Genomic DNA, 23515 nt, shown 5'->3' with positions numbered 1-23515 from the left:
ACCCCGTTTCCTTTAATTCGCCATTTAAAATGTATCATTGTTGAAGCCCTCGTGGAGGTATCTTAGTCAAATATACAGACATATACTATTAATAACCACATTTAGAACAGTAATCACAAAGTCGACAAATAATTTCTGTGTATGGTTCATTTATTTAGAGAATCAATGTGTGTCAAATTCAGGTCTTACTAATCAATTTTTCCCTTTAGAAAAAACATATTTTTCATTTTATCCCTGTAAATCAAACAAGTTAGTATATTTTATATTATATATAGTTTTTCCAAAAATATTCTTTTCTTTTTATATCGTTTTATTAAATTTTATTTAGTTTTTTTTCGTTACATTCCGTTTTTTTCCCTTCGTTTCGCACTTAACAGGTACCACTTTTTAGTGCTTTCTAATATTTTAATAAAAATTAAAAAATTCAAACTTTCAAAATGCAAAATGATCAAAACTTCCCTTTAACTATCCCCAAAACTAAAACTTGGAAAACTTTTAAAATTTTGAAGTGTTACACGGACCCAAAACAATACATCATTTATTATTATATATGACAATTGAAGACAAGTGAGTAGGCAATAAGTGGATAGATTCCAGAAAATTTCAGAGGAGAGTATTTAAGAACATATTACCTCACAAAAACCAAAGGGTAAAGATAGATGCCCATGGCTAAAAAGGCACTTAAAAAAACTCATTGGAAAATGGGATAGGTGGTACAAAAGAAAAGAGAAATCGGGTATCCATGACGATGAGGTAAAATGCAAACAACTAAAACAAGAAACACAACTAGAGTTTGGACGTGCTTACTGGAAATATGTAGAGAATTTCCACAACAGGATGGCACTAGAAATTGCATGAAGTACTTTGGGACTGAGTGAGTACATCAAACACAAAGATCTGATAATAACAGCATCCCTCCCCTTAAATCATTGGAAATCCTCTATAATGAATCAAAGGATAAGGAGAACATTTTAAATTCCCAGTTCCAGAAAACTTTTTCATTAAAAGCAGATGCAACACAAAAAGAATTCAAATACAAGATGGCATGAAACCATTCAACTATATCCAACATAAATTAATATCACCGAAAATGGACGGTCTCCAAACTACTAATCAAATTTAAAGTAAATAAAGCAGCTGGACCAAACGATATCACCAAACAACTAAAATTTAACGTACATAAACATCTGTCATAGACATGCAATTAATCAGAAATAAAATGAGTCAATTATATCTACTCTTTAGTTACAACCAACATTTTCTGCTCATTAGAGGTTCTTACAACAAACTAATATTAACATTTTAATACATTCTACAATGATAACAATGAATATTTCATCCTAAAACAATCAATCTTGCACAACATGATAAATAAATAATTAAAGTCATATCAATAATCAATCAGTCACATAATGTTTTCTTGTTGTCTAAAATAACATGGTTTGCAGGGATTTTCTAACATTTGCCATCTCTTGTTGTTGCTGAAAAAAAACAACATGTAAGTAATGCAGTGCACAACATGATAAGTGATTAGAAAAAAAACAAGAACAAATAAGTTATTCAGCGATGCATGCTAAATTCTGTTTGACAATTTTCAAATGAAACAGAAAATAACTAGATATCATTGAGATGGGGGCCATCTCTGTGGGCCCCGCCGTGAATAACGTGTGGTAAAAAATTGGTATCTTTACCATAGGACATGGGGTTGTCAACTGAAACCATAGTTTTTGACCTTGACCTTTGACCTAGGAAATTGCACATAAATTATGACACACCCTCTGGTGTTGGTTTATATACATGTCAAGTATAAACTTTGAAATCATAACGGTTCTCAAGATATAGAGCAGACACGATCTCTACCATAGGACATGGGGTTGTCAACTGAAACAAAATTTTTTGACCTTGACTTTTGACCTAGGAAGTTGTACATACATTATGACACCCTCTGTTGTTGGTTAATATACATGTCAAGTATAAACTTTGAAATTATAATGGTTCTCTAGATATAGAGCAGACACAATTTGTTACAGACGGACGGACAGACTGATCACTATAGGCAACCCACCATTTGGCGGGGCCCTAATATAAGAGCAGTGTTCAAACATCTCCAGCTGCATAAAGCAAGTAGCAGACAAATTATATGCTAAAATAAAACTTGACAGGAAGATGTCAATCCTTCTTTCATGTAAAGGAAAGGAAAGGGTGCAAAAAAAGTTTTATTTGATCTAGATTTTAAAATTCTATACAACACAAAAAACAGGTAGCTTAGTCTCAATAAATATAGTTGTGATGTCAAAGAAAAACCAATTCTATGTGATGTGTTAGCTCTGATTCCTTGTCCCGGTTTGGCTATACTTTAAGGTTATTTTTTGGTTATATCAGTTTTTCAAAGTTTGTATACAGATATTTTGAAGAGGTAAAACATTGTAAAACATGATGGCAAATGAGATTTTGCCTTTTATTAATCTCCTTATACATTTGAAATTTCAAAGCCAAATGTTCCATTAAAACTGGTATTATTATATTGTATTGTGTATTATTATATTGTATTGTGTATTATTATATTGTATTGTGTATTATTATATTGTATTGTGTATGTATACACATGCAATGGCATTATATTGTACAACATTGAATTGTTTTGATTTATGTTTGTAAATTAACATGCTATTCTCTTTGCTGTTACTGTTTTAGCTTACCTAGCAAAAGCATTTATATGATTACAACTATGCATAAGACAATTATATGATAATACCACTAACAAAACTTAATAAGAAAGTAACAGTAATCTATATATCTTACTGTATCCATCAGAATTCTTTTCTGTAACAAAGACATTTCCTTCTTCATTTCAGATTGTACAGTGGAATGCTGACTTTGATGACATTTGTCTAGATCTCCTATTCCCTGAAAAATGACCAAAAAAACCAATCATGCACCACATTTCTACTTTTTTTAAATTGACTTTAGTTTGGGAAATTAAGCATACAGGAAAAACCTCCAGTCTGGATGTACAAATCACCTAATTTTTTAGGGTTCTCCACTGGAAAATAATGAATTTTGGTCTGAACTGTAGAAAATTATTTTTCACATTTAATGAGGTACTACAACAAAGCAAATTTATGAAGTATATATATTTTGTAGAATTTCTTGATTTTCCTTGTTTTACAATAACCTTTTAGTATAATTTGGATTGGCAAAGTATGTGTGCACCCAAGAAATAACTTTATATTTGGTGAGATTATGTCAATAGCAATAACAAAGCATCTCTAAAATTATTTCATTGTTTCTTGGCTGTGCACAATGTTTCATCTAAGGAAATATGGATGTAAAACTGCAAAATTCAACAGTTTTTTTCTTCATTTTCATGAAAAAGGTGCTTAAGATGATGTAATTGTTACGTCATAACTTCAAAAGTATTGTGTAAATCATTTTTATTTCCAAGCATTATGTGCAAATTATATATAGTTCTGAAAATAAAATTGAGAATGGATATTGGGAATGTGTCAAAGATACAACAACCCGACCATAGAGAAGACAACAGCCGCCAATGGGTCTTCAATGCAGCGAGAAACTCCCGCACCCAGAGGCGTCCTTCAGCTGGCCCCTTAACAAATATATATACTAGTTCAGTGATAATGGACGTCATACTAAACTCCAAATTATACACAGGAAACTAAAACTAAAAATGATACAAGACTAACAAAGGCCAGAGGCTCTTGACTTGGGACAGGCGCAAAAATGCGGCGGGTTAAACATGTTTTTTGAGATCTCAACCCTCCCCCTATACCTCTAGCCAATGTAGAAAAAACAAACGCACAACAACTTGTTTTCATGGGTCAAAAATCAGGACTTGTCTTGCACAGTTGCAGATCATTTTTGCTATGAAGTTTCTCTTTAACTATTATTATTTTCAAGATAATAGACAATATAATGGAGAAAAATAGGTAAAATTCATCCTTCAAGGGCAGAAACTTTTTTGAAGAGTCTCCTTACAGTTTTGGTGTAGATGGGCAGTAGGGAGAACTCAACATTGTAAACATTTCTGCCTAAGTTAAATTTTTCTCTATCTATAGTGGTTCAAGATAATTTATTACAAAGCTTTCATTTTAGCCCTATGTTCTTTTTTTTAGCAATGTGTGTCATGTTGGTTGGCAAGCAGGATTACTGAACACATTTTTATAACTATATACCCCGATGATGATTGTGACCAACATAAAAGGAGATGTGGTATGATTGCTTATGAGACAACTATCCACCAAACACCAAATTATGTAGATTTTAGCAACTATATAGGTCACTGTATGGCCTTTAACAATGAGCAAAATCCATACTGCATAGCAAGCTATAAAAGACCCAAACATGACAAAATGTAAAACAATTCAAATGAGAAAACCATCGACCATACTAATAAATATGTACAAAACAACAAATTGAAATAAAATCATTATCTATCCATTAACTGTAAAAATCATTGGCAATTGGCTAAATTGAAAAGATACTAAGTTTTGTTCCAATAGGTCCATTAGTATCAGAGAAGATTTTTGTAAAAGTTAATGGATGACAGTCGGAAAGATACAAGTAATGAGAGTAGCTTACTTGACCCTTTGAGTTAGGTGAGCTAAAAAAGACCAAATCAAAGCATATCAGAGATTTGTAAAATTTTTGAACAACTTAGTAAAAAAGTTTCTTTTCCATTTGGAATGCAGGTTAATATTTGGAAAATCTCTGCTCATGACCCTACCTTGGAATATTGTTCATGCAGCTGTTGAACTGTTTTGAGTCTTTGAGATTGTACAACTCTTGCTTGCTGAAACAATTTTTGTTGCTGTTTGAAAAGTAACTGAAAATAACAAATAATTTTTAGGTACTTTCAATTGCTGTTCAACAAAAGATCAAGAAATTCAATAATACCTTACAAAAGTACTTTAATATCAGATGTTATTTTAGATTGATGATACATTTCAATAATTGAAAAAAAAATTTTTAGTGCAAATTACCGGTACTTACTACTTGCTCCCTCAATTTTGTCAACATAACGTAACTATAAACAACTGAGAAACTGACATGTCAGCAAGGGCCCCGCATGACATTTTTATGTGAGGCAAAGAGACTGATGCAAACAAAGCCAATGTTAATAGGTTGCCAATTTTATGAATTTTGACACCAGCAATTAATTTAGGATGTGTTCTCCATTAGTATATGATTTCTGAAAATCCAAGCAAAATGACATGTATTTTGGTGGGCATTTTCATAAATGGTGGCCAACAGATAATTTAGTCACACAGAGATTCTTTTTGCAATGATACCTTTCTCATTTAAATCCTAGCATGAAAAATGACTCTCAGAATTAATCATTATTTTTAACAATTTTTTTTGAACTACATATCTATTATATATCATTTTTGGTTTATAAGAAGACATTTCTCAAAATTTGCGATTTTTTAAGAAAAAAAGATTTTTTCCACAATTAATTTCACCAGAATATGCACAACAACTGTGCAAAATGTCATATTGGCCTCCTACCTAAACTTTTGAGTTTTTGCATTTTTGAAAAGACATTTCTCAAAATTTGTGACTTTTTTTTGAATAAAAACTAAGTTTTTTCCAAAAATAATGAGCCAAATTTCACCAAAATATAATATGCACATAAACATATTATGCACAACAATTGTGCTATTGTTCATTAACCTCCTACTTATACTTTTTGAGTTTTTGCGTTTACAAGACATTTCTCAAAATTTGTGATTTTTTTTTACAAAAACATAGTTTTTTCAAAAGTTGATGAGCCAAATTTCACCAAAATGAAATATGCACATCTACATATCATGAACAACAACTGTGCAAAATTTCATTGGCCTCATACCTATACTTTTGGAGTTTTTTGCATTTACAGACAGACAGACGGACAAAAGTGAAGACTATAAGGGCCCTAACAAGTGGGAGGTTTAGCTAGCTATTTAACTCAACATTTTCTTCAGAAAAATGTAGGTACATAGTCAGGAATATGACAGCTGTTTTCCATTCCTTCTATTGGTTAATATATATATATATATATATATATATGTCGAGCATTTTATTTTGTCAGGGGGGCCTCCGTGGCCGAGTGGTCTAAGCAATTACTACTGTAGTCACTATCCAGTCAACACTGAGGTTGTGAGTTCGAACCCCGCTCGTGTGGGTGCACTCGACTCCAATCTTCATTGACTAGGATTTTCAGTTTTCCTATCTAAGGTCGTGGTTTTCTCCGGGCACTCCGGCTTCCTCCGCCAATAAAAACTGGCTGCCACGAAATAGCCCAAAAGGGGTGCCTTAAAAGTGGCGTTAAAACACCAAAAATCAAATTATTTTGTCAGGTTTTATGGAGTTTTCCCTTTTTGAATTCACCTTGGAGTTTTGTATTTTTGTTAATACTTTTTTTTCATCACAGAATGACAACAAATAATAGTATTTTAAGACATTTCCAAAACAGATAACTTGTATATTAATTTTTTTTACTATAGGCCTTCCCAAGAAACTTATAACTTACTGTTAATTTTTCTTCTTGTTCTTTTGTTTTTTCTATATCTGATTCCCATTGACTCAATACATTACTTATTTGTTTGTTGTACTCATCCTGGAGTTTTACCCTGAATGAAAATTAAACACTGCCCTCTAATATCAGCTACGAATGATGATATACTCAAAGCTGTATTTTTTCTGATACATTATAATGCTCTTAAAATAGTGTTATCAACTAGCAGTTTTGTGTTGATATGAATACCATACACATTGTAAATAAGACTAATTTACTTCAAAGCACAAAAATTAGAGACCCAAAAGGAGCCTGTACTGAAGTACATAAGTCAGCAACAAGACAAAATTTTCAAGTTATTGATAACTATTTTACATAATATTAAATCAATTATTGAAGTATAAGTGAAACAGTTGCACTTTAACCAATCAGTCACTAAAGTGTGATCAACAAAAGCTTAGTGAATTAAACTTTTCAAAACGACAGGGAATAACAGGTATCAAAACTTCCTGATGGAATAGAACTCAAACTGGAATCCATCAATTTTAGGACTAAAAGAAATTTCACAGTACCTCAACATCAATTGCATGACCATATAAGATTGTATTAAACATTAAATTTTCTGCACAAAATTCAGTTTAGCAGTCAACTTGAATTTGTCATAGTTTTCACTAACATGCATACATCAAATTTATTGTTCACTGTAAAGCCAAATGTCACTGCTCAAGTCATCACAAGATTACAACCAACTGTAACCAATCTAAATCTGTTGAAAGTTTGTTACTTTTAACCTTCAAGTAAGACATTCCAGTTTTCTTTACCTGTTGTACCTTCTTGTGGTGAAGAACATAAAATAATATATGGTTTAAACTCCATGCATACAAATAACCATCCCATTTTGACAGAATCCGTAATTTTTTTTTAGATGTCAAGATTTATAAATTAATGTAATGTAACATTTATGAAAGTGATAGTTAAGATTTACAGAAAGCATGATTTGTAAACATAACCTTGAAATTTTGTTACTTTAAACATATTTTGTGATCTAGGCCTTCAAGCTTAACCTTGTTCTAGTGTTGTTATTGCATACAGTTTCTAGTTTACCTTTTAAAGCTTACCATACAGTATCAGACATGGGGCAAATTACATTGCTTGCAATGTAATGCATTACATTACAATTACTTGGACAAAACCAGCATTATATTAAAATTACAATTACATGTATTTTGGTAATTAATGCATTACATTACAATTACTTTACCAAAGTAATGCATTATATTACACATTACATTTTTTAAATTTTATTATCAAAAGAAACATATATGCAACATTTTATACTGAAATCATGGTAACTATTAAACAGGTATTTTAAAAATCCTTTCATTGCCCTATTAGACCAAATGTCAACAGTCAAACAAATGTGATCAGCTTCCAGAAGGCTATCATACAATTTTTGACGTACATCCTTGGCCTTAGTCTGTATCAATTTCGATGAGAGATGTTTACGGCTTCGCTACTTGGAATTTGGAATTTTGGGTTAAGATTTTCTAAGAAGTTCTTAAAGTTTTGACTTTCAACTGTTGAAAATGGGAGTAAATCACTTCTAGCAATATACTCGAAAAGTGAATCTGTAGCTTTGTTTTGCTGGTAAATGGACAGAAAGTCACAGGACAAAAAGTCACAGGACATAAAGTCACAAATTTGATAGGACAAAAAGTCACAAATAATTTTTTGACAATTGTTTAAATAAATTTTGAAATATTTTCTTTTTATTACATATATTCATTTTTAAGTTAAGGAAATTGCTCATAAACCTTGATAAATGAAAATGTATTAAATTTTAATCATGCAAAGGATATATTTATTGGCAAAATGAAGCCATTTAAAGTACCAAGCCACTTTTGACATTGTGTTATCATAACAATCATGACAACTATTTGATCATTATTGATATTTATTGAATAAATTTTAACTACAAAGTTGCTTCATATATAAAACTTTAAGAAAAATACAAAAAAATATTTTCAAAATAAGTGTTTTCTTGTTCAAAGAAAAATAATCTCAAAACTGAATTGTGACTTTTTGTCCTGTGACTTTTTGTCCTGTGACTTTCTGTCCTACATTCGCTTTGCTTTGGGTCATTTTAATTGATATTTCTGAATACCAGATGGTTTTACAAAATTTGCAACGTTGATTGTTCTTCTGGGTCAATCTTTTTATATTTCGAAGTATACATCTCTGTTTTCTCAAAAAAGAAATAACAAAAATTTTGTAAGGAATTTATTCTACCATTATGTTTTTTTATTATATTGTTAACTTAATCTCAATGTTATTTAATTACTATAAAATCATAAATTCACTTATCAAAAGAAATGAATTGATTGCTATACAAACTAATTAGTGGTTTTTGACAGGTGTCAATTATCAATCATTCATCTTTAAATATCGATGTATATGTATTTTCAATGACTATAATGGTATATGGAAATGACTGCAAATAAAAAACTATATTATTTTTGTATGTTTATAAAATATATCTGTTTTGATTATTGATATTCATGTTTTAGTATTAAGGTTAGATGAAGAAATTCATTAGTTTTCAACAGTTCTCAAATTTACACTTTTTGTTAATAATTTAACTACACATTGATTTGTTTTTAATTTTCCTATTTTCTTAAAGGACAGAATAAAACAGTAGGTACTTATTATCCCTGAAATTTGTAGCAATATATAGCACTATCAGACAAGAAGTAATGCTATGTAATGTCATGTAATGCATAAATTACATGCATTTTTCAGTCTTCACAATAGACTTTTGAATCTAAAGGCACGAAACTGAATTTTAAGAAAATTTTAGTTAGATTATATTGGCCTGTGGAAATGAATTTTACAGGCCAGACAGAAGCTTTACAAACCTGGGCTGGTGGGCCTGTGGTTGAGCGCGAAGACTGATTTTTGCCAATGTAATGCATTACATTACAATTACATGCATTACGTGGGGAAATGTAATGCACTGCCGGCATTACAATTACAAATTATCATTACCCCATGCCTGCACAGTATAGGTTTTGCTCATTGTTGAAGATGACCTATATTTGTTGACATCTTTGTTCTTTAATGGATAGATGTTTCATTGTCAGTCATATCACATTTCCTTATTTTCTAAAGTACCATAATCTAATTCCAACCAGTATTTATGATATAGAGCAGTCATGATGTGTATTAGAAACAAATAGGACAGAAAGACTGATCACTATGTGGAGCTCTAATAAGATTATTTTCATCTATATTTTCTGTGAATTAAGTGCTGTATTAATATTATTTCTTAATTTTCAAAATAAATAACACTTCATACTTTTAATTTTTGATTTGTGTTACACATTTATTTTTCATTTTGATAACAACATAGCTATAGGTTATTTTTTTATTGAATGATCACAAAATCTTAAAATGAAATTATGATGAAGCAAAAAAAAAATCCTCACTGACAAACCTTTCATTCTTTTGTGTTGTCCAGATATCTTCTACCTTTTTGTTGGTATTTTTCAGTGAATTTTGTGTCAACTGTTCTAATCTTTTCCTCTTAGCTACCATAGTTTTTGTTATGTCAGCTAAAATAGTAAAAAAAACAATTGTCATGAGCAAAGGGTTTTGATTTAAAGCAGACTAATACTATCTTGAACAAAATTTCCCAAAATTTTTCACTGTTATTTAACAAATTGAATTTTTAGTTTATTAAAAGTAGTGCATAACCATTTGAATTTTTAAGTAATACAATAAAGCTATCTAAACTTTACTAATAATTTGTGTTTGGTGAATGTAGATATATGAGAAGTTAGTAGTATTGTAATTTGATCATCAAAGCATACTTGAACTAGAGTAAGACATGTCTTGAAATTTTTAAAATCTGATGGTTAAAGTCCCATAACTCTGAAATCACAAATGTCAATACATGTACAACAATAATAGAAATTTAGAAGTAAACTGATACAAGCACACATGACTGACATGAGTTAGTGTGCAACATGTAAAATATATGCTTCACTGAGCGCAGCTGGATACGCCCGCAGAGGTCCAACCCTGAACAGTTGGGGCAAAAATGGGCACAATATTCAAGCTTGATACAGGTCTGAATTTGGATTGTAATTAAATATTTGACATATTATAGGTTTCTGAATAAATGTAGTCAAAGAACTTGAAATTGTTTATATGAATTGAATTTATATTCAATTAAAGATTTCTTGCTGTTGTGCAATACACTGTGCTGTTGCGCAATACTTAGTAAATCTGTTGTCAGACTATAAACAAATAAAGTTCAATTTCTTCTCAATGTCATATTTGAAATTTATGAAAATCAATAGGGAGATTACATCAATAGCTATAAATAATTCACCAACGTTTCATGCGAACTGCTTAAAGCATTTTTGAGTTATTGTCCAAAAACTGGAAAATCCCCCCTTTTTTAATGAATAAAACCCCATTACTCAGAATTGTAAAATCTAAAATTTATAAAGTTCTAAAGGGAGCTTACATCAACAGATATAAACAATTCACCAAAGTTTCATGGAAACTGCTGAAAGCATTTTTTAGTTATTGTCAGAAAACTTGAAAATCCCCCTTTTTTATGAATAAAACCCTGTAACTCATAAACGTAAAATCTAAAATTTATAAAAATCGAAGGGAGCTCATGTCAATAGATATAAACAATTCACCAAAATTTCTTGCAAGTTGGTGTAAGCACTCTTGAGTTATTGTTGGAAAACTGGAAAATCCCCCCCTTTTTAATGAATAAAACCCCAAATGGCAAAACTCAGAAACGGTAAATCTGAAATTTATAAAAAACGAAAGGAAGCTCATGTCAATAGATATTAACAATTCACCAAAGTTTCATGCATATTATTTAAAGCGTTTTTGAGTTGATGTCCGACATTTTCGAATGAGTCCCTTAATTACAGCTTACTGACAAATCAGAAAATGATAAAAATTGAAAAGTAGCTTGCTTTTACAGCTCCAAACAATTGTGTAAAGTTTCAAGTAAATCGATATTCAAGTTAGTGTGCCCCTGCCCACATGTGAAAAATTTATTTAAATCTATGAATGAACAACAAGCCACCAAATTTTTAAATTATAAGAGAGCTTTCCTCCACAAATTAAAACCAAGGCTCATGAAATAATTTTGATCAAAGCTTTCTCTCTCTTTTGTACAATGTGTGGATGGTCAGACAGACAATGGAATACCATAATGCTGTCAAGTGTATAAAGTGTTGATCACCTGTGATACTTCAACAATGGACACTCTCCAACATTGTAGACAAGTATAAAATTCATGACAAAAATCTCTTTTTTGTTGATTATTTTATTCACATTGCAGTTCCTCTCTTTCTTCTATAATTTTTGCCCAAAACACAAACAAGAGGCTCTCAAGAGCCTGAATCGCTCACCTGTATTTCAGAGAAGATTTTTAAATGTTAGCAAACTTGATGAACAAATGTGTAAAATTGTCTTTAGAGGGCAATAACTCCTTAAGGGGTCAATTGACAATTTTGGTCATATTTACTTTTTTGTAGATCTTACTTTGCTGAACATTATTGCTGCTTACAGTTTATATATATCTATAATAATATTCAAAATAATATAAAAAAACTGCAAAATTTTGTTAAAACTACCAATTCGGTGGCAGCAACCCAACAATGGGTTGTTCGATTCTGATAATTTCAGGGCCGATAGATCTTGACCAATTAAACAATTTTATCCCATGTCACATTTGCTCCAAAAGATTTAGTTTTTGAGATATAAGCCAAAAACTGCATTTGACCCTTATGTTCTATTTTAGCCATGGCGGCCATGTTTGTCGATGGATACAAACTTCAGATACAATTCATAAACAAGATACCCTAAGGAACATTTAATTAAAGTTTGAAGGTAATTGGCCCAGTTGTTTCAGAGGAGAAGATTTTTAAATGTTAGCAAACTTGATGAACAAATTGTGTAAAATTGTCTTTAAAGGGCAATAACTCCTTAAGGGGTCAATTGACAATCATGGTCATATTAACTTTTTTGTAGATCTTACTTTGCTGAACATTATTGCTGCTTACAGTTTATATATATCTATAATAATATTCAAAATAATAACAAAAAACTGCAAAATTTTATTAAAACAGCCAATTTGGTGGCAGCAACCCAACAATGGGTTGTTCGATTCGTCTGAAAATTTCAGGGCCGATAGATCTTGACCAATTAAACAATTTTACCCCAGTCACATTTGCTCTAAAAGATTTAGTTTTTGAGATATAAGCCAAAAACTGCATTTGACCCTTATGTTCTATTTTTAGCCATGGTTGCCATGTTTGTCAATGGATACAAACTTCGGATACAACTTATAAACAAGATACCCTAAGGAACATTTAGTTAAAGTTTGAAGGTAATTGGCCCAGTAGTTTCAGAGGAGAAGATTTTTAAATGTTAGCAAACTTGATGAACAAATTGTGTAAAATTGTCTTTAAAGGGCAATAACTCCTTAAGGGGTCAATTGACAATTATGGTCATATTAACTTTTTTATAGATCTTACTATGCTGAACATTATTGCTGCTTAGTTTATATATATCTATAATAATATTCAAAATAATAACAAAAAACTGCAAAATTTTGTTAAAACTACCAATTTGGTGGCAGCAACCCAACAATGGGTTGTTCGATTCATCTAAAAATTTCAGAGCTGATAGATCTTGACCAATTGAACAATTTTACCCCTGTCAGATTTGCTCTATTTGAGATATAAGCCAAAAACTGCATTTGACCCCTATGTTCTATTTTTAGCCATGGCGACCATGTTTGTCAATGGATCAAAACTTCGGATACAATTTATAAACTAGATACCCTAAGGAACATTTAGTTAAAGTTTGAAGGTATTTGGCCCATTAGTTTCAGAGGAGAAGATTTTTGAAATAGTTTACGACGACAGACGACAACGACAGACAACGGACGCCAAGTGATGGCATAAGCTCACATGGGGCCCTTTGGGCACTGGTGAGCTATAAAGGGTAAAAAACAAATCCTCATTTAAGGGCAATTAATTACTACTATAAAGAGTCTACTAAAGATTTCCACAAAATTTGACTTATTTGTTAACCGTGTCTTGCTGATCGCTTTTGTTATTTTAAGTGTCTATCTCTCTTTATTGATTAATAGACAAAAAACACAAAACAAAAATTGGTAAAAATCATCATTAAGATCAAGAACAAAAATTAGTAGTTGACTGACGATTTCAGACTGATCATTTTTGCTACTTAAGTATCAATTGATCTATTATAGTTTTAAAGATAAAAGGCAAAAACACTAAAAATTGTCATTAAAGAGCAATAACTCCAGTAAAGAGTCAACTGAGGATTTTGGCCATTAGACTTAGAAGATCTTGCTTATCATTTTGGTTGTTTAAAGTTTCTATTTATCTATAATATCGTTTTTAAAACTAATATAAAAAACGCCAAAAAATTGGTAAAAATTTGTAGATCTTGTCTTGTTGATAATTTTTGCTTTATAAAAAGTTTTTTTTTCTACCTATTATAATTATACTTTTCAAGTAATAGCCAAAAATGAAGAAAAAAACTGGTTTGTCATTCAAGGGCAATAACTCCTATAAGTAGTCCTCTGACAGTTTTGATGTAAATGGACAGTAGGTAGATCTCAACATTCTGAACATTTCTGCCCCTGCCAGATTTTATAGCGATTTTCAAGATAACTTGCAATTTACCCCAATGTACTTTTTTTAGTCATGTCGTCCATGTTGGCTGGCGGGCGGGGTCATTGGACACATTTTTATAACTAGACATCCAAATGATAATTGTGGCCTGGTTTGGATAAATTCTGGCCAGTGGTTTCAAAGGAAAAGATTTTTGTAAAAAATAAATGGACGACGACGAATGCCAAGTGATGAGAAAAAGCTAAAAATTGTTTAGTCATTTAAGGTCAATTTAGGATTTCCATCACTTGATTTTCTGGTAGATTTTGTCTTGTCAATCATTTTTACTATTTACAGTTTCTCTGTATCTATCATAATTTTCACTAGAATATTGCTAAAAAGATGTCAAACTTGAGTATCATAAAGAAAATCATTTAAGGGTTATTTTCTCCTATAAGGAGTTGATCGCCAATTTTAGTTATTTGATTACTTAATTTTAACAGAGATAACTTAATTTTTCTAAAAGGATATACATGACTGAATGTGATTTTTTAAATGTTGAGCATAAATAGTTTTTCAGCACTGTGAATTAAAGAAAACTGAAAAGCTACACCAACCCCACTATTAACACAACTTGAACTATCACATTTCCATGTTCAGTGAACTAAGAAAACTTGTTTAAACAACTAAAGATAACATTCCAAACTAGACATCTAAATAAAATCAAGTTTAATTTCAAAGTTAAAGCAAAATTGTTCTCTCAGTGAGTTGTTAATAAACTAAACATAAGATGCATACCTCCAAAGCACTCCAGCATCTTTTGCATTTCTTGTCTGTAAAATAAAACAACTCATTAATATGCTTTGCATCATTTTTCTGTGCCTTTTGTCATTTTTTTTAGTTGTTTGTGCTCGGTAGCGTTCTGATGAGTGTAGCCCCTTTCTAACTGATTTCAAAATGTATTCAATTTTTGTTCTGTTGACCATTTTCCCTGGTTAGGGGAGGGTATATGTTTAGCCCTGACACAAATCTTAAAGCTTGATGTGCTGGTCCCAAACCAGGAGCTTGTAATCAAGTGTTTGTTGTTTGTTGATGTCTGCAATAATAATCAGTCAAATGATTTTCTCTTTTGAAGTGTTTACAAATTTACAATTAACAATTATGATAGTATAAGCAACAAACATGAGACATTAATGTACAGTATAACCTGGCAGATATTATAATAGACAATGAAAATAGCATTAATAACAAAATTACATTAAAAGTACTCTTGAGTATTTTTTTTTCCCTTCCTTTATAGCTAATTGTTGAAGGCCGTATTGTGACCTGCAGCTGTTCATCTCCTTCTCCTTTGTTGGATAGTTGTCTCATTGGGTATTATACTGCATCTTCTTATTTCTACTTTTTTTAATGGAAATTTAAAAAAAAATTGCTGTCTTCAGATTTTTAATTTTTATTTTCATTGTATAATAAAATTTCAATAAAAAACAATTGTGCTTATGAGGCATAAAATGGGGGACAGGGTGGAGAGTAGCCATTCATTCAAACATAGTTACCATGTTGACTATTAAAACTTTTTGCCTTGGTAAATGGTGGTAGGCCACTCAAACACTTCAGGCTTGGCTACATGTATTTTAAGCTCAAATTGCAAAAGTTATTGAACCTTTGAAATTTCAATAGAACCACAATGAATTGTACCCCTTTATCCATATTCTACATTTGTACATCCAAGATGTTTTCAAGCAACTTTTAGTAATATCCTTTCATGAAAAAAGACAAAAGACTCAGTGAGACAATTTGAAAATAAGGGGTACAAATTTTGTAAGCGAAAGAGTCCTGTTTAAGTTCTGACCAGATCTGTAAAGGCCGTTTTCATTTAAATTTCAATAGACCTTTAACATGTGCATTAATTAAGCATGAATAATGATAAATACAATAATAAATTTTATTATCAAATGTTAAAGGGAGTGAAAGATACCAAAGGGACATTCAAACTTATAAGTCAAAAATAAACTGACAACGCCATGGCAAAAAAAGACTAGACAAAGTGATGCCCCCGCACTCCACTCTGAAGTAACTGTATTATAACAAAGTCAATGTAGGACTTTCTTTGAGATATATTATTGTGTCTGTGAGACACAAATGATGCCCCCGCAGATGCAAAGTGTTATTTTAAAATACACAAAGTTGAGCATGGGAGCACATAGGTTTATGGTTCACTGTAGGAGGAGTTACCCGGAAACCCTATGCACCTCTTATGCAAGTATATACTCCAATAAACAGCTGCGCCATGAGCGCAAAGGGCTCGACAATAACGCTTGTCCTATTGTCCGGTACCAGAGGTAAAAAAGGTCGGACAAGTAAAAGCCATATCAAGCTTGTCTGATGGGACAAGTAAAATCATTCTGTAGAAAATAAATTAAATCCAACTTTGATGATCAAAGTAATAAACAAAAAACAAGAAAATTTGTTAATATGACATGTTTACTTGCGATCCATAATTCAAAACTGGTTCTTTGTCAGATACTTTATAACAGATTAAAGCACACTATTCTGGGAAACCAGTCTTACAGCTTTGTAGATAAGGTAACAAGACAGTTCAACATGGCAGGAAAATGAATTGACTCCATGTTTAATAGACAGTTCGGCACCGTTGGAGACATTTCAGACCAAGACAAACCAGTACCTTGTTTCCCTACCTTATTCTGTTGCTTGATAATAAATATGATAAATTTATTTAACAAAAATATTTAAAAAAAAAATGAAGAAATTATTGACCATAAAATTCATAAAATTATATTTGATCATATGTAGACCCTGAGACTACTATTTTTAATTATAGTAGTCTCAGGTAGACCAAACAATTTTTGATTGCATTTGAATAAACATTTGAATATATTAATAAAATGCTTCGCTGAGCATAGCCTGATACGACCGCAGAGGTCGAACCCTGAACAGTTTGGGCAAATTTGGACACAATATTCAAGCTTGATACTGTCTGAATTTGGATTGTGATCAAATTTTTGACATAATTTAGGTTTCTGACACAAAATAAATGTGGTCAAAGATCTTACAAATCTATTGGGCAATACTGTGCAATTGAAGATTTCTTCTTGAAACTTTTCAAAAATTCGAAATTTTAAAAATTTTGAAAAAAAAATATGAATCCCTTAAAAAAATTGGAAAAAAAAATCCCCCCCCCCCCCCCCCCCCCCCAACTTTTTGAAACCCCCTTGGAGCAAAAACCCCAGACTCAATCCCAGCCTTTCCTTTGTAGTATGGAACATTGCAGTACAATTTCAGAGAGATCCATACACTTAAACACAAGTTATTGTCTGGAAACTAGAAAAATGCTTGGTTTTGGCCCTTTTTTTGCCCCTAATTCCTACATGTTAGGGGCAATTAACCCCAAACTCAATCACAGACTTCCCTTTGTTATATGGAACCTTGTGGTACAATTTCAGAGAGATCCATACACTTACACACAAGTTATTGTCTGGAAACTAGAAAAATGCTTGTTTTTGGCCCTTTATTCCTAAACTGTTGGCCCCATAACCCCTTAAATGAATCCCAACCTTTTACTTGTGGTATTAAACATCGTGGTACAATTTCAGAGCAATCAAAATACTTATACACAAGTAATTATCCTGAAACTAGAAAAATGCTTGTTTTGGGCCCCCTTTGGATCCCTTATTCCTAAACGGTTGGGATCATCAACCCCAAAATCAATCCCAACCTTCCTTTTGTGGTATTGAACCTTCTGAAAAAATTTAATAGAGATCCATTCACTTAAACTAAAGTTATTGTCTGGAAACCAATGTGTCTTCGGACGACGACGACATCATACCATTATACGATCCCAAAAAATTTTTTGCGGTCGTATAAAAACAAAACTGATTGTAAGTAAGACATTAATTATAATAATCAATATCTTATCAACATAAAAGACCAGGATACAAACCAAATGTGTGTAGACTGACAGGCCTAACAGACTATGCCTCATGTGCAGAGTCTGATGAGACTTTGGCATTGATGAAAACTATATCTTAAGTCGGATTAGTCCTGTGACATGACTAGATTCAGTTGTTCTCGACTCATATTTCTAAAAGGATATTAAATTCTTTACTATTGTTTTAATTCATTTTGTTCATTGAATCAACTTAAAATCCAATAAAATGCTCCGCTGGGGTGCAGCTTGATACGACTGCAGAGGTCGAACCCTGAACAGTTGGGGCAAGTATGGACACAACATTCAAGCTTGATACAGCACTGAATTTGGATTGTAATTAAATATTTGACACAGCATAGGTTTCTCACACAGAATGAAAGTGGTCTAAGAACTTAAAAAATTTAAATTTACCTATTCAAACCATATCATTATTATTTGCTTTTATATATAAATCAGAAATAACCAATTTAAAATGGAAAATTTTAAAGAAAAAAAAGGAAAAAAAAATCCCCCCCCCAAATTTTTTGAACCCCCTTATGATTCATCACCCCCAAACTCAATCCCAGCTTTCCCTTTGTGGTATGGTACCTTGCAGTGCAATTTCAGAGAGATCCATACACTTGAACACAAGTTATTGTCTGGAAACTAGAAAAATGCTTGTTTTTTGGCCCCTTTTTGGCCCCAAATTCCTAAACGTTTAGGGCAATTACCCCCAAACTCAAACCCAGCTTTCCCTTTGTGATATGGAACCTTGCAGTACAGTTTCATAAAGATCCATACACATACACACAAGTTATTGTCCTGAAACTAGAAAAATGCTTGTTTTTTGCCCCTTTTTGACCCCTAATTCCTAAAATATTGAGGCAATTACCCCCATCATCAATCCCAGCTTCCCTTTGTGGTATGGTACCTTGCAGTACAATTTCAGAGAGATCCATACACTTGAACACAAGTTATTGTCTAGAAACTAGAAAAATGCTTATTTTTTTCCCCTTTTTGGCCCCCAATTCCTAAACGTTTCGGGCAATTACCCCCAAACTCAATTCCAGCTTTCCCTTTGTGATATGGAACCTTGTAGTACAATTTCAGAAATATCCAAACACTTACACACAAGTTATTGTCATGAAACTAGAAAAATGCTTGTTTTTTGCACCTTTTTTGGCCCCTAAATCCTAAAATTTTGAGGGAATTACCCCCAAAATCAATTCCAGCCTTCCCTTTGTGACATGGAGCCTTGTGGTACAATGTCAGAGAGATCCATACACTTACACACAAGTTATTGTCTGGAAGTTACAAAAATGCTTATTTTTGGCCCCTTTTTGGCCCCTAATTCCTTAACTGTTGGTACCATAACCCCCAAAATCTCTTCCCGACCTTCCTTTTGTGGTATTGAACCCTATGATAAAATTTCATAGAGATCCATTCACTTAAACTAAAGTTATAGTGCGAAAACTAATGTGTCTTCGGACGACGACACCAACGTCATACCAAAATACGACCGCAAAATTTTTGCGGTCGTATAATAAATATTCATTGATTGAACCAGAGACATATAATACTTGTTTATAATATGTCTCTGATTGAACGTATTTGAACATGCTGGCGGCCAAAGACCACAATTAATGATCCCGCTTTTCGTTGTCCACGAATATAGTTCCTTTTAATTAGAGTGTATTTTTTCTTAATTTTTTTTCTTTCCCTTCCTCACTCATTTCTTAGATTTTTTTGGATGGAAATGAAAGAAGAGAGGTGAAATAAACTTTTGGATGTTGTATTTTAACTGATTTTGATATGGAAAGAGTAATTAGGCCAGGTGCAAAAAGGTGATATTTACAGTTTTCGGAACATCTCTTGACTTGTCCATAGGGGTATGGATGTGTATTGGCTAAAATTGTAAGATGCTGGGGAGCGATATTTCTGAATGTTTGATATATGTTTGGACTAGTACTGTACTTTACACACACAAAATATTTGACAAAAAGAACCGGAGCATTTTTTTTAATGAAACAAAACGTTATAAAGAACTAATAGAGAATTTAATTGTGGTCTGTGGCCTAAGAGGTGAAATTCAGGAAATATTGAATTTGTACTTTGACAACTTCCCTGAATGATATATTGGTATTAATTTGTCAAACTACATGAGAATAAATGATTTCCACTTTTATTTGATAGAAATTTTGTAAAAAAGTGACATTTCAGCCTACATGCCCAAAATTGAACTTTTTCAGTTGTTTCAATATTTTTACAAAAGTAGCATGCTTACTTTCTCTCTCACAGGTTTTTCTGATTTTCTACTTGTGTTTGTGGTATCTAATGTAGATGTTTAACTCATTTTTGAACACTAAACATACAAAAAAAGTAGATAAAATCAGAATAAGAGTGCAAAATGTGCTGCTTTAATGGTCCTAGTCTAACGGTCAGTATGAAGCAAGTGAAAAATGAGGTTCTATGCACATACAAGTTGAATTCCTTTTAGCAGATTTCACTGAAACTGTATCAAAAGCACTTATTACTGGTTGTTTGACCTTGTCTGTTTCACAGACTACCTTTATTTTCTTTTGTTTGATAGCTAGTGGTTAAAATATTGGCCTTTTGAGGCTGAAATTTCATGCCGGTTTTAAAAAGTAAAGTAAATAACTTTGCATTAGATCATACTGTCTACATATATAGTTGAAAGTGACAGTCTTGTTACATCCAGGCTCCATGTTTTATCATATCTGAGCAAAGATTTGAGCAAAAGGAAGCATATCTTCATCTCCCATATCATTTATATGCTTTTTAATATGCAAATGTGGGGAACGACCTAAATTGACAACCTGTTTTTTTAAGCTTGACATTGCTGAAGACCATTTTATTCACATGTGTTATGCTATTTGAAACTTATATTTTCATTAAAAGTACATTTATAATATGTAAAAGGTTTTTTTATAACTTAGCAACTTCAGAAAATTGTGGTAAGTGAAAAATATTACATTGCATATAAGGCCTCACTTCATTTGAAAACCTCTATTTTTTGGCACAGGCCCATATGAAATTTACTTCTGGCCATTTTTTATAAGTCTGAAACATGAAGTATGCTATCTGTTGCTTTTAATAGGTGATAACTTATACATAGAGACATTAAAAAGTGTAAGTTTTGGTATATTTTGGTTTTTAGAAGCCCAAATTTGATAGTTGAAATTATTCTAATTCAACGCCACAATTCAGCACCCAAAGTTCAGATATAAAAAATGCCACAATTTTTATAATTGGTATCATATGGCTTTGAAACTTTGTAAACTGTTTCATAGTACACTAAGCTTAAATCATACCAAGTTTTATTAGAATTGGTCAAGGTTTAGACCCCTAATAGGCCAAAGACCACAATTAATGATCCCGCTTTTCGTTGTCCACGAATATAGTTCCTTTTAATTAGAGTGTATTTTTTCTTAATTTTTTTTCTTTCCCTTCCTCACTCATTTCTTAGATTTTTTTGGATGGAAATGAAAGAAGAGAGGTGAAATAAACTTTTGGATGTTGTATTTTAACTGATTTTGATATGGAAAGAGTAATTAGGCCAGGTGCAAAAAGGTGATATTTACAGTTTTCGGAACATCTCTTGACTTGTCCATAGGGGTATGGATGTGTATTGGCTAAAATTGTAAGATGCTGGGGAGCGATATTTCTGAATGTTTGATATATGTTTGGACTAGTACTGTACTTTACACACACAAAATATTTGACAAAAAGAACCGGAGCATTTTTTTTAATGAAACAAAACGTTATAAAGAACTAATAGAGAATTTAATTGTGGTCTGTAGCCTGGCAGCCATTGACCAGGGGAATATAAGTAAGGGAGAAAGAAACCAATGTTAATGCTTATTCTTAGTATAAGCCTCCTTGAATTAGGAGCACCTCCATATGGAGTTTTACCACAACTTTAAAATTTCAAATTAAATTGCGTTTCATTTGATTTTGCTTTTAATTTTATGCATAACAAAACATTAAAAGAGGTTTTATTTAATAAGATCTATATATAAAAATAATAAGTTAAGATGTAATCAAAGTACTGAAGTACTGAACATCGGATGACCGCAGGTTCTTGTGGATGGTCAAAAGCACATGTCACAGAAACAGATCACATCTCTATACCTGAAACTGAGGTTAATTTACAGAGATTTTTTTTTCTTATACAAGTTCGTGCTTGGATGATGAATAAATGACAGGAAATTCAACCTCACCGTAATAACTATTATATTGTAGTGATACAAATCAGTATACCTTAGACTATTATACTAATATAATAATAGTTCCAGAGAATACACTGGTTTGTTGTTATATATTATATTAATATTACGGTTGCATGTATATATAATTTTCATCTATTTGTATATCATACTATTCTACTATTATTATAGTGTAATGCAAGTGCATGGTGGACACTCTTCTGTAAAAAAAAATCAAAGTCTTAAAGGCTGTAAAAGCAATTGCTGCCATGTTAATGTTTTGTGGACTTTTATTTTTCATCCATATATATAAGAATTAAACCTGACAGGACAGGAGTGTTGACTAGTGAGAAGCAAGACGGTTTTAACTTTATATCAATATAAGACTTTAGCAGGAAATCATTTTAAATATGTTTTATATTTTACAAGGAGACAACAAGTTTACTAGGCTAAAGTTGGAGTTAATTATACATGTGCTGAAACATATAACTGAAAAAAAAATCATTATGGATTATCCCCTGGTAGTGTTTGTAACTGGGCAATAATTTCCTTTATTGGTTTAATTTTAACCATTTTCATAATTTAAATTAACCATTCAGTTAAAACATTTCAACTTTCCAGACGCTAATGTTGAAAAACGGGACAGAAATAAAATATCTTACAAGACATAAACATGTAAAAAATAAATATATATTTCAGCTTACTAAAAATATTTTCATAATGTTACTTTGACATCATTTCTTAAAACTAAGACCCAAACATAATTGCTCAGTTGACATGTGTCATCCTCATGCGATACGAGATAACTATAATTCTGATGCAATCCCAAAAAGGGGGGTCATCACAAACAAACATGACATTAAATTGTCATTATACGAACTAGAACAAACAGCTCTATGTTGCTTTGATATTTATCAATTTTCAGGAAACATGTGAAATAAATTTCAGGTCCATTTCATTATAGTGCCTAACAAGATTGTGTGAGGTAGACGAAATTGACCTTAAAACGATCGTATTGTCTTTTGATGTCCAAAAATAGGCATATCGGACATATACGGACTTTATCTAATGACTACATAAATTTGGGATTTATTATTATTATAATATTCTAATGAAACTGAAAATTGTAATTTTTTTTTAGGATAAACAACAATTTTACCTGGCGTAG

General features: G+C 31.6%; 1 protein-coding gene across 1 annotated transcript in view; it reads right to left on the bottom strand.

Moving 5' to 3' along the window:
• Positions 1-1224: 1224 nt before the first annotated feature.
• LOC127706285 (synaptonemal complex protein 3-like) overlaps positions 1225-23515 on the bottom strand; it is a 34864-nt gene continuing 12573 nt past the window's right edge. The window contains exons 3-8 of the mRNA XM_052210796.1: positions 14992-15026; positions 10008-10125; positions 6530-6629; positions 4745-4843; positions 2803-2907; positions 1225-1481 (exon numbers count right to left, since the gene is read on the bottom strand). Of these exons, the coding sequence (XP_052066756.1) occupies positions 1428-1481; positions 2803-2907; positions 4745-4843; positions 6530-6629; positions 10008-10125; positions 14992-15026 (511 nt within the window). The 3' untranslated portion in view covers positions 1225-1427. The remainder of the gene's footprint in view (positions 1482-2802; positions 2908-4744; positions 4844-6529; positions 6630-10007; positions 10126-14991; positions 15027-23515) is intronic.

The sequence above is a fragment of the Mytilus californianus genome, unplaced genomic scaffold (assembly GCF_021869535.1).
Source record: "Mytilus californianus isolate M0D057914Y unplaced genomic scaffold, xbMytCali1.0.p SCAF_6, whole genome shotgun sequence".
Lineage (NCBI taxonomy): Eukaryota > Metazoa > Mollusca > Bivalvia > Mytilida > Mytilidae > Mytilus > Mytilus californianus.
Note: the sequence above shows the minus strand (reverse complement) of the source record. Positions and strands in the feature narration are given on the sequence as shown.